Here is an 11661-nt window from a genome sequence, read left to right on the forward strand (position 1 = left end):
TTCCTCTGTACAGCAACAAAAAGCACTTGCTGCTGGAGAACTCCTCTCCTTTCCCCCAGAACACAAATATGCCCAGACAGGGGACTGTCAGTACCCTCAGGGTTCCCTGGGCATGGACCTGTCTGGCATCCTCCAGGAGCTGAGCCCTGTTGCCCAAGGTCAGTTCTCCAGCTGCAGTTCATCTATCTGCCCAATGCACAATGTGTTCCAGAAGGGCCAGGGATGGATGGGGACAGAAATGAGAAAACGGATTTCAGGTGCTCCAGGTCTGTCTATGTTGTTCTTTTTCACCTGGGGTCATTATAGGCAGTGCTGTTGTACTAAATAAGGTTCCAGCCAAGAGAACCTCTTTAAGAGCCTGACCAAAGAGGCTGTGTTGGAGGCTTACAGACTTGTGGCCATGTGGCCATGGATGCTCTCAGAAAGCAGTGGCTCAGAGTGAGGTGCTCAGTCTGATTCTTCCTGCTCTCGTATAAACCTCCACCTCTTGGTTTTACTTGTTGGTTTGCTACAGGTTTCAGTTTATTTAGGCTGCTTGACCATGTGGTAGGCAGAGCACAGGCCATGAAACAGAGCAGGAAGAAATGTGGTGGTAAAACAGAAAATACTCTGCATCTTGGTCCTGGAAGATCATGTGCCTGAGGCAGGGATTTCCTGGAGCTTGAAGTACAGGCAAGACATTAGCATTTTAAAGCTTGTTAGAGATGAGAGGTGAGGAGCCCAACATCTGCTCAGCACATTTGCTTTTCAAAGTCCAGAGACGCATCCAGCTGTGTGCCCAGGGTCAGACTCACTGGAGCAGGTGTGGAGGTGTCTTCCCACTCCTTCCCAACACCCTTACCTTCTGGGGAGGTACTATAGCCTGCCCAGTCTGACCATGCCTCCGGTGAAGTTCTTGCTCCCAGAAAGCCCCCAGTGCCTCAGGCCAGCCCTGCAGGATTTCTTCTGTCCGTGTAGGATGGATTGAGAGAGGCTTTGGGGTACTGCAGTAGCTCAGTTCAAAGGATGAACTGCACTCAGGTTTTTTCCTGACTCTCAGGAATCTGCGCCGTGCAAGTTGTTGGTTATAATGCTCCATCCCTGCAGGCACATCGACAGTGGGTGTGCAGTGACTTGGCTGTAACTTGGTGGGTTGCCGTTCCAGAGGGCTGTGATCCCAAAGAAACATGGTGCAGCATCTCTGTGGTGAAAATAGCTGGTGAGAAGCAGTGGCTGTATGACAGTGACACAAGTGGCGCACACAGACCTGTTCTCTCTTTACTGACTGTATGCAGTGTCCTGTTTACAGATGCATGTATAAGAACCTGCAGCGTCGGGAGTGGAGGAGAGTTAGAAAGGGCTCGGGCGCTCCAAGTGGGGTACACTGGAGACCCTTTTATATCTACAAAAATCAGTTTTGCTCATTTGAGAGCTGGTCCTGTGGCAGGGACCAGTTTGTGCTGCTGGTGCTGCTCCTTCCCCAGCCTGCAGGGAGTCCCTGTCCCTTGGGAGCCCATCCATGCTGCTCTCCTGCAGGGCTTGTAGCCAGCCAGGCTCATTAAGCCATCTAATCTCATTAACATTGTCTTGTTTGCACTCCAGAATTTTTCAGACAAGCCCAAGCAGAGGAGGCAGCGCTGCAAGGACCCCAACAAACTGGACATTAGCTCTCTGACGGGAGAGGAGCGGGTGCCGGTGGTACATAAGGGTACCGGACGGCGGGTAAGCAAAGGCCTGTTCTGTGCTCTGCCCTCAGTGTCCCAAAATGCTTAGCAGACTTTGAGCTCACCTGTGGGGGAGATTTAATCCCTATGGGTGAGACAAAAGTCTGGAAGAGGTCTCTAATTTACATTATCCTGTGACACACATGTGCCCGGGGACATGCAGACCTGTGAAATAAGTGACTGTCTGTGTGAAGTAAGGGATGTGGGAGTGTCGTCCCTTGCTGGGGGCACAGACCCCTCAGTGGCAATGGAATACAGCCTTTGGCTTTAAAGCCACCCTCAGCACAGCCATGTCATGTGCTTTCCATCCTGGATTTGATTGTTCCCCTTGAGTTCATTGCAATATGCCACAAATTGTAACATTGCCACTCAAATACCTTTGGTTTGTTCCTCCTTATGAGGTACAGGCCAGAGCATACCAATACCCATCCCACTTACTGGGCTTGTCAAAAGTTGAGGGTTGGAAGGGCTTTTTCTTGCTTTCTGAGCACAGAGCTTGGATTTACTTGTCTGCAGTTTAATCTCCAGGGCACAGAGGTTCACCTCTTTGAACAAGAAGGGGTTTTCAGGAGTACTTTGCACCAAAATCAGTTCTTAAACACACCCAGGACTGTACAAGGTCAGAAGATGACGTGACATTGATCACATCTAAAAGCAAAAAGTGAGGCAGAAAGGTTGTTTCAGCCACATCTGTGTTCCCCTTTGTTGCCCTCATGCTTGGCCTTTCCTGGGTGAGCTGGGGACTTTACCAGCTCTAAATATGGCTTTTACAGAAGCTCTGTCCCCATCACTGGTCCCTGGGAGGGCAGTGGGCTGGGCCACAGAGGCTGAACCTGCCTTTTCTCTCTGAGCTGTGTCTGGAGGTAGCTGGCATACACCAAATCCTGCAGAAAGGCAAGCATAGCAAGACAAAGAGTCTCCACCCCAGCCAAATTGCAGCCCGAAAGCAAGAAGCTAGGGAAAGTGTAATCATATTTTTTGCATTATTTTACGTAACTCTCTCTGCAATAGAGGTCATCCTTCTGCTGTGTTTTATAGTTAGGGGGAGCCACGGCACCAGCATTGAAGGAATTGCCAAGGTGGCTTGATGCAAACTTGGAGTATGCTGTTGCAGCTGACTGGGCTGACATTGTTAAGCTTTCAGTAAGTTAGAGCTTTTGGAGAAATCTGTATCATGTCATCTTTTTTTTTTTCCCCTCCCCATCCCCACAACCTTTCTCCAGTGAGGATCTGGGAGCTGCAAGGCAGGCCCGGGGCTGGGTGTGTGGGAGGGGATGGCTGCAGAGTGGGAGGTTGGGCCATGCCACCGTGGCCAGGCCACTGAGCACACCTAGCGCAGGGCTCAGCGTGCCTGGCTGCAGAGCCTTGGCAAGCTTAGGGTAGCAGGGGCAAGAGGAATGCCGTAGGAGCTGGACGGAAGGGTGTGGACAAAGCATTCTCATGGGTCAAATTTTCAAAACCGCCTCTAGTTGATACTTTTCGTCAGCTCCTGTGAGCTCTGCCTGCGCAGCCGCGGGCCCGCTGAAGGCCCCACGGGTCACCAGGCCTGAAGGGTCAGGCACAGGCAGGGAGAGGGGCAGGACGGAGTCTCCTGTGCCACATTCATCCACCCTGTCCATCCACCAATCCCTGCCCTGCTGTGTGGCAGAACCTGTGAGGAGCCTCTCCCCTCCGGCATCTGCGGCACTGCCAGATTGTCCTGCCCTGCCCCCACACGCTAGCCTGATCCAGACTTCTCCCTGCAATCCCTCTCACCTGCTGCCTGGTTTTGGGCTGCAGTGGTTTGTGTGACAGCCTTGCAGAGGGCTGGAGGGTGAATCTGTTGGTGAATCTTAGAGGTTTGTACTGCTCTCAAATTGGTTTTTCCTTAGCGCTGGAGATTTGGCATGGTCTGTCCAACTGTCCCACGACAGTCTGTCCCACTGCCCAGAAAATGGCTCCGTGTCCAGGCTGGCATCAGGGCCCCAGCTCTGCAGCCAGCGCCGGGTGAAAGGACAGCTCTTGCTTCCCCTGACTTGAGGAGACAATCCCTTTGCCACAGAAACCACTGTGTGCCTGGCGCTGCCTGGGCACCTCTCCTGTGCCCTGCTCCAATGGCTGCATCCCATAATCATTCCCACCCCATGGACACCAAGCTTTTGGAGAATGCGTTCCCATCCTGGCAGGGGGGGGATGCAGAAGGATGGCCAGCAGCTCTGGGAGCTCAGGCCAGCAGGAGCTGGGGCTGGCTGCCCCACAGGGCCCCGGGACACTCATGGCCCTGTGTGGCTTCTCCCACATGCCAGTGGGAGATGCTCCCAGAAGGTTCTCTCTCCTTGGGCAGGTGCTGTGCTGAGCAGACTGCCAGGCACATATAATTCATGTTTCTGCACTACAGGTGTCAACAGGAAATACTTTTCCTACCTAAATTTATTATTCAAAATAGTTCAGAGAGTGGTGATATTGATACCCAAGGAAACCACAAAGGGAAATGTTTCCCCTTTCCAAAGGGAAATGTTTAAATGTCTATGTTGAGGATGCTGAAAAAGGGAGTGTTAAGCTGTGCTGTGGATCCCCCTGCACTGCTATGTGTAACCAGGTGGTTTCATCTACTTCTGGCTGCTGGGTTTTGGTCCCATGTCTCTTCTGTCAGAAGACCTTTCTGAATGCTCCCTGACATCCCCATGAAGCTCTGACCAGGAACTCCTCAGACAGCATGCCCGCTCTCTGTGTCACCCCGTGAGCTTTGCTGTCCTGCAGAGCATTGAAAATTTGGCCCTTCCCATCTCAAAGATGATTTTTTCACCTGTTGCTGAAGGCACATTTAGAGCTGGGCAGGGAGCTGAGTGAGCAGCTGACACCATGCTGCCCTGGTGCTTCTCACCAGCTGTGAGCAGCTGGTGCTGAGGGCTGGGGTGAAAAACAGGGTAACAATATGCTTCCTCCTCCCCTCCCTGAGCATTAGAGAGTGCAGGATCCTGCCAGGGCAGAGCAAGGGTGTTTTGCATTTGGCAGCATCTCTTGGGGAAAAGTTGTGCGTACCTCTCAAATTCCATATCATGTAGGCAAATATTTCTGTGCCAACACCATCTGGAACAGATATGGGCATGGACAAGCCAGAGTCCCTTCACTGCAGTAGTGACTGTTGGGTGTTCTCTGTTATGTCTCATTTTCAGGGCTACTTACCTGAAAACAAATTCAATCGCATCCTCACCGAGCCTGTGCTCCGGGACGCTGGGCCGCGCCGGAGAGGCAGGAGGCCCCGGAACGAACTCCTTAAAGGCCCTGGTGTTGTAGCAGATTCTTCTTCTGGAATGGGACCACTGTTCATGAACGGACTAATTGCAGGGATGGATCTAGTGGGACTTCAGAACATGAGAAATATGCAAGGGATCCCTCTGACCGGGCTGGTTGGGTTTCCTGCTGGCTTTGCAGCAGTGCCCTCTGGTGAGGATGTGAAGAGCACCCTGAGCATGTTGCCCATGATGCTCCCGGGCATGGCGACCGTACCCCAGATGTTCGGTGTGGGAGGACTCCTCAACTCCCCCATGACGACAACTTGCACCGCGACTGCTCCGACTTCGTTAACAAGCACAACGAAAGGTGGCACGGCCAGCGCCGAGAAAGCCAACGAGGAGAAGCAGGGCAGCCAGGATGGGAAAAAGGAACCTCTCGCTGAAGATAAGCCCGGTCCTAGTTCATTTTCTAATCAGACAGAATCCGCAATAACTACCAGTAGTCCTGTAGCTTTTAACCCATTTCTTATCCCAGGGATGTCTCCTGGACTGATCTATCCCTCCATGTTTCTTTCTCCTGGCATCGGCATGGCGCTGCCTGGCATCCAGCAAACCAGGCACTCGGAGGCGGCCAACCTGGAGAGCCAGAAGCGGAAGAGGAAGAAAGTGAAAGGGGAATTGGCAAATCCAGAGCCAGAAACTGTCTCACTGCCGGAAAAAGAAGCTGCAAACAGTCAAAACTGTGTGCAGCAGAGCCCGCCAGCGGCAGCAGAGAAGGAGCGGGATGGACCTGGAGCAGGCGAGGAGGAGCGCCAAGCAGCTCACAATACCGATTAGACCTTTTGTTTCATTGAAAGAAAAACACAAAAGATTGTGGCTTGTGAGTTTCTTATCCCATAAACTCTTTGTTACTTCCCCTCCCACCCTGCTCCACCTTCATAAACCTGTGTTTCCATTAGTAATACTATCTACCTAATTCCCTGTCAGAAAAAACTGGTGACATACTACATGTTAATAGTTGCAGGGTCTTGCCACTTTATTAGATAAACAGTGTTGTCTAGCTAGTATGGGAGGCACCGAATTCTCATTCTGTTTTTTCAGTCAATCATCCCAGCTGACAATAGCAAATCCAGTACTTGGTCACCCCCCACAAATTGCTCACTCCTTTGAGAAGAAAAAGCAGCAAAAAAACAAAAGCAAAAGAAAAGTGTTTATCTCTTGGTCTAACACACAGACAAGGGTATTTCTGTCTACAGCAACACTGAACGCAAAAGCCTTTATTTGGGCTAAAAGCACAGCTATAGTAAGTGCTAATGTGTATTTTTGATTTAAAGTATTTCCCTATTTTATCATGGTTACTAGAATAGTAGTATAGACAGAAGTATATAACTAATAATTGAAAATGCATATATTCATTTCTTTGAAAGGAAAAGCATAACTGGTAGTGATATAATTTCTTGATCACCCCCACCTCAAAGGTTTGGAGATAAACTGCAGAGAGTGAAAAAACGATGTAGACATTCTTTTGTGTTTTTAAAACCAATGTTTGGTTTTATGTTATGTGGAATTTAGTTGCCCTTTCCTTAGTAGTTACAAGAACTTTCCAGCTTGAGCTGGAAAGATTTTGCACACTTGCATGACTTTTCTGGGGTTACTGTATCTGTAGCAGCCAGTTCCTTCATCATTCTGCTTGTCTTCAGTTCTCCTCTCTGGCGTTAGTTCTCAGCTATGGCATTACAGGTGCTCTAAAGGTGTTTTTTTCCAGCCATGAACAGACCACACCAATTTTAATGCTCTTATATGAACACTTAGGCTTTCTGAGTTTTTATATTTCCCACTCCTTACCCTAGAAGCGGCGTTCTTTCAGCAAACACGGAGAAGGCTGTAGGCCAGTTTCCCTCCTTGGGGAGTCCTCTGACAAGGACCCTTGAGACTTTCAGAGCCTGAGTTTCTTACTTTCTAGTGGTGGACTGTGAAGAGATGACTTTGGCTTCTTCCCATTCCGTTTGCTGTTGATCAGTATTTCCAGTCCTCCAAATGATTTCAGCATCTGCATTTCAAATGGACGGGTTTTAATGCTGCCAGCCCCCGCTCCAGCTCTGGGTACTGAGACTCCTCCACAGGCAACTCTTCTGATTTCTCCTTCCCCTCACTCCTTTAATTCTTCTTTCTCTTGGGGTTGTTCTTACTTGCAGCTCATGGTCTGAGAATTGAATAAAGCCACAGTGGTGCAGCAGTGAGTGAGGGACAGGTGGGGAGGGAGTTGGAGTGTGCTACTCATCAGTTTCACACTTGGTTGTCACAATTTACTGTATTTTTTACTTTTTTTTTCTGTTGCGGTTTTGCTAATTTATGGGATGGTCCAAATGTTTTGACGTAACTATTTCAGTTTGCATTATTTATTTATGATGCTTCTTGTCATTGTCTTTTATACATTTGGGATTATAAATTATGTACATGTTAAAATTAGCATCTCAAAGAAGTCTGTTACCTGTGGTCAAAAAAACAGTTGGTTTATATTTTCACAGAATTAATTCCCAGTTTACTGGATTGGGTGATTTTTTAAAAGGATTTAGCCAATCATAATGCAATCCTCCTCCCCCCCCCCCCAATAATTGTGTTCTATTTAATAACATTCTTGTAGCATAGATACTGTATCACTATCGACAGATTTCTTAGAAATGCTGCTATCTCTATTTAACTAACATTTTGTTCAGTTTTTGCCTCCAGTGGAAGCAGAAAGGGTTTTTTCAGCTGTTAAATCCAAAATCAATATAATTTATTTATGTAAAAAAAAAGTCACGATTGATATATTTTTGAACCTTTTAAGTACTAACTTTGTTTTTATTCAGTGGAAGAACATGTACTTGCCCTAAATCCTTAAAATACAAATGCTATAAAACTTCATATATCTTCAAAGCCTTACTGTGAATGGATACAGAAATCTCTTCCGAGTCCATTTCTTGTTATGGGATGATTTTTCCAGGGTTACATGCATAAGGAACAGGGTCTAAAGTGAAATTTATTTAATTAGCCAGCATGCTCTATACCTTGTTCTTCCTTAGCAGACATGTATGCTATGTCTCTGGATGTTTAGGCTTCTCTTTGCTACTTTGTGACCCTTTTGCAACCCGATATACTCTGTGGATTATTTAGACTGTAAGGCATTAAGTGGCTGCTTCTTCTTTTCCATCATATCCCAAACAAACGCCAAATTTTCACTGGTTTTCATGGCTATTCACACACATACATCCTTCACAAAATGTGCTAACAAAATAAACTGTCTGTGCTCTTGAACATGGATAAAAAGAAAAATATTTAAAAGTCAGATTTTTATTTTTTTAATTTAGTGACTAGATGATGCTTATCTTTCAGACTTGGGAGAGCCTTGCTACAGATGTATATAATTTTTTTCAGCAAATATATCTGAATGTTTAATTCACCTGACTCAGTGATAAACGTGACTTGCCTTTTTCTCAGCATGATCCCATTAAAAGCTCTTGAAAATAGCAGCCTGGTCACTGCTCTAGGCTGCTCCTGGTGCCCTGTGTGTTACTCTGCTGCTTACTGTCGGAGCCGAGCCTGCAGCTCCCACAGCACCCTGGGTGAACTCGCCAGAATGAGTGAACTCATGTTCCACATGGTTTGCAGGATGCCAGGAGCAGCCCAAGCTCCAGGGACAGTTTAAGCACAGAGGATGCACAAGGGCTCTCTGCTGACCCGCTTTTTCCACAAGGGTGGGTGGAAGCCCAAAGAGCTTCACAGTCATCACACACACCCCACGCTCCAAGCAGCTGCACCCCTTGGCATGTGCCCAGCCCCTCCCAGCAGATGGGGTACTGGGGGTGCTGGGCTCCTCTCCCTGCACCTCCCAAGATTTGTGAAAGGCTTGTCCTAAATCTCTGTGTAAGGATCTCAGGCTTTAGCAAAGCAGGCATTCATCAGTGTTTCATCAGAATGATGTGCAGGACCAGCTCCATTCTTCCAAGATCCGGGAAAAAAGACACAGAGTAAAACCAGTGCTTTTACTGCTCCACCTGCCCCGTGTAAGCACTTTGTCCTGGTATTTTGGGGAAGAAAAAGAGAAAAGTACCCTGCAGAAAAGACTGGCAAAATGGTAGCGTGTACTATGAATTTCCAGTTCCAGAGTCTCTCTTTAAAATTTGGCTCCATACGCTGCAGCCTTGCACCTCGGCATCCATGATGCAGGATATTTGCTGGCAGAAGCTGCAGCAGGAGGGCCATGGAGGAGCATGTGCTGGCTTTGGGCTGTCACATCAGTGGTGGCAGTGTCTCTGTCTCTTCAGACAAGGTGTGCTGCCTGCTGGTGGCAGTGAGTGGATGTGGTGGAAGATGGGCACTGTGGGCACAGCTTGCTCCCTGTTGTGTTTTACAGGATACAAGTGCCCCTTCCCAGAGAGAGTGAGTAAAACAGGCACAGCTGCACATCCCTGCTGTCCTTGCCTGGTTTTTAGCTGACAGACACAGAGAAGTCTCATCACACATTTAGATAGGATCTCTAATTCCCTTTATGGTCGCAAAAAGGGGGAAAGAATTTTCCTCAGGACTGAGCCGTGGTTGGGGGAGCTTTACCTACCCCAGGTGCATATGTCGTCACTCTGGGCTCTTGACAGTTACAAGAAAGGATTTGGGGTTGGAAATCTTGGCCAACAGTGAGCAAAAGGCAATTTCTCTAATAACATCTGTTTTTTATTGAAACGTGAGCTTTTCATTGCAGTTTTTCTCCTCACCTCTTCAGGAGCCACTTCAGCCCCAGGTCTCTGGAGCATGGGCTGAGTCACGAGATCAAATGTGAGGAATCTGCTCACATTTTACAACCTCAAAGCAGTTTCCAGGCACTATGCTACAGGTAGAGTCCCCACGTGCTTCATGCCCTGTGTGGCAGTGCCCGGCTGCCCATGGCACCCGTGCTCAGCCATGGGCGCCAGACAGGCAGGCAGTGCTGCCAGTGCTGCAGAGCAGCAGCTCTGGAAAAGTGGAGGGAAGAGAAATCCAGCTTCTCTCTCAATCCTGTTCCCATCAATCTGCACAGTGTGCCCTGTACGTTGGACAGCAGGCCTAGGAACATAGTCCTCACTCTCCCATGTGGCTTTTTGGGATGCCCATGGTGTTCCCAGAGGTGGCTGGAGACCATAGGTGCAGTGCCATAGGTGACACTAATTCCTGATCAAGATTTCACCTCAAGAGGTATAAAACAATGCAAGATCTTCAGCCCAGCAGAAGATCAGTCCCACTCCCCATGTGGCCTTGTTCTTCCTCCAGTGGGATTTTAATTCATGAACAGCTCCATACAGCATTACTACCTGGCTCCATTTGCCAGTGGTCTGGATGGGATGTGACGTTACTGGTTTAACTTGGAACTCAGTCCCAGCTTGCCTGAACATAACAGTTCGGGCAAGCCCACCATGAGCCTTCAGAGGGTTTCAAGAAATAGCATTGTCCTGGATGTGTTGCAGGAGCAGCTGAGGGGAATGAGAGCCATGGGCAGATGCTCCAGCCTATCCTTTCTCTGGGCTCCTGCCAAGCACTGATTGTCAAGTTTCTCAGCTGGTTGTGCTGTAGCACAGGGAGGCGTTGTACAGGAATTGCCTGTACTCTTTGGAAAAACAAAAATTTAAAGGAAAACCTCACAGTGACTTTCTTTCCCTCCAGAAAAGGACAGAGAGTTCTGATAGAGGAAGAGATATACAAAGAAGAAAGCTTGGCTCACCTTGAGGAAGGCACATCTCTGGTCCAGAAGGAATAAATAAGCCTGTGGACCCAAAGCCTCAATATGAAACCTCAAATGAAATACATTTCCTTTATGCTTATGACAGTTTTCCATACTCTTATGGCCAGTCTTTTTCCAAATAGATTTAGCTGTTGGATTAAGGCCGGTTTTTATGGAGAGTAGTGTTTTGGGAAGCACGGAGCTGATCTGATTCTCGGTGAGGGACCGGCTCCACCAGCCTGAGGATCCCACAGACTGATGCCTGCGCTTTGCAGAAGGGCATTTTCAAGAAAACCAACTCCAGGATCTGAGAGAGGGCTCGGAGGTCGGGGCAGGGCAGGGGCTGCCGAGCGAGCGGGTGCGGCGGGGCCGGGTCCTGAAAGCGCCTCTGAGCATCCTCGCATGGCCTCAGGTACCGGGGAGGGATCCGCCGCACCGGGCGTGCTCCGAGCGTTCTCCGTCCCACACCCTCCCGGCAGGAGGAGGCGGTTCAGGTATCCTCCAGTGACAGGCGGGTTCAGGGCCCGTTCCCTATCCCCGAACCAGCGCTGCGTGACTCGAAGCCCTTCCAGAGGTGCGGGAGTCGCTCCCCTGCCCGCGGGGGCGGGCGGTGTCCCCAGAGCCACGGCTCCCGACTGACACGAGTGCTCCCACGGGGGCTCCGTCCATCGGCGCCGGTTCCGGTGAAACCGGCACCGGGAAACGCTCTGAGCGCCTGCCGCAACCGGGATGGAGGCGGGGCCGCACCACGAGTGACGGGGAGCGCGGCCGCGGCCCAGGAGAGGAGCGGCTCCCCGAGGCCGCCGGGAAGATGCCGCAGCCGCGCGTGTCCCAGGGCGCTGCGGGCCGATAAAAAGCTGCTCCTGCCGTGGCCTCCCGGAGCCGTGCGCGGGAATGGGCCGCGAGCGCCCGCCTGCTGACGGGTGACGATAGCCGACCCGGGCAGTCCCGGCGGGCCGCCACCACCACCCCCGCGCGTGTCCTCACCCTCTCCCCCGCGGCGGAAGCGGCC

The 11661-nt window shown here is 49.9% G+C and overlaps 1 protein-coding gene and 1 long non-coding RNA gene across 6 annotated transcripts in view; one reads left to right on the top strand and one right to left on the bottom strand.

The window, feature by feature from the left end:
* Positions 1-8215, top strand: part of CHD6 (chromodomain helicase DNA binding protein 6) — a 92807-nt gene extending 84592 nt beyond the window's left edge. For 3 of the 5 annotated variants that reach the window (XM_050982282.1, XM_050982280.1, XM_050982281.1), the window contains 3 exons: positions 1582-1701; positions 2742-2846; positions 4859-8215. In XM_050982282.1, coding sequence (XP_050838239.1) covers positions 1582-1701; positions 2742-2846; positions 4859-5755 — 1122 coding nt within the window. In that variant the 3' untranslated portion in view covers positions 5756-8215. The remainder of the gene's footprint in view (positions 1-1581; positions 1702-2741; positions 2847-4858) is intronic. The other 2 variants (XM_050982283.1, XM_050982284.1) reach the window with 1 other exon arrangement.
* Positions 6619-11621, bottom strand: LOC127060313 (uncharacterized). The gene is made up of 2 exons (XR_007779229.1): positions 10650-11621; positions 6619-7121 (listed from the first exon to the last, which is right to left on the bottom strand). It is a non-coding gene; the product is annotated as an uncharacterized LOC127060313 (long non-coding RNA).
* Positions 11622-11661: the final 40 nt, after the last annotated feature.

This window comes from Serinus canaria, chromosome 20 (assembly GCF_022539315.1).
Source record: "Serinus canaria isolate serCan28SL12 chromosome 20, serCan2020, whole genome shotgun sequence".
NCBI lineage: Eukaryota > Metazoa > Chordata > Aves > Passeriformes > Fringillidae > Serinus > Serinus canaria.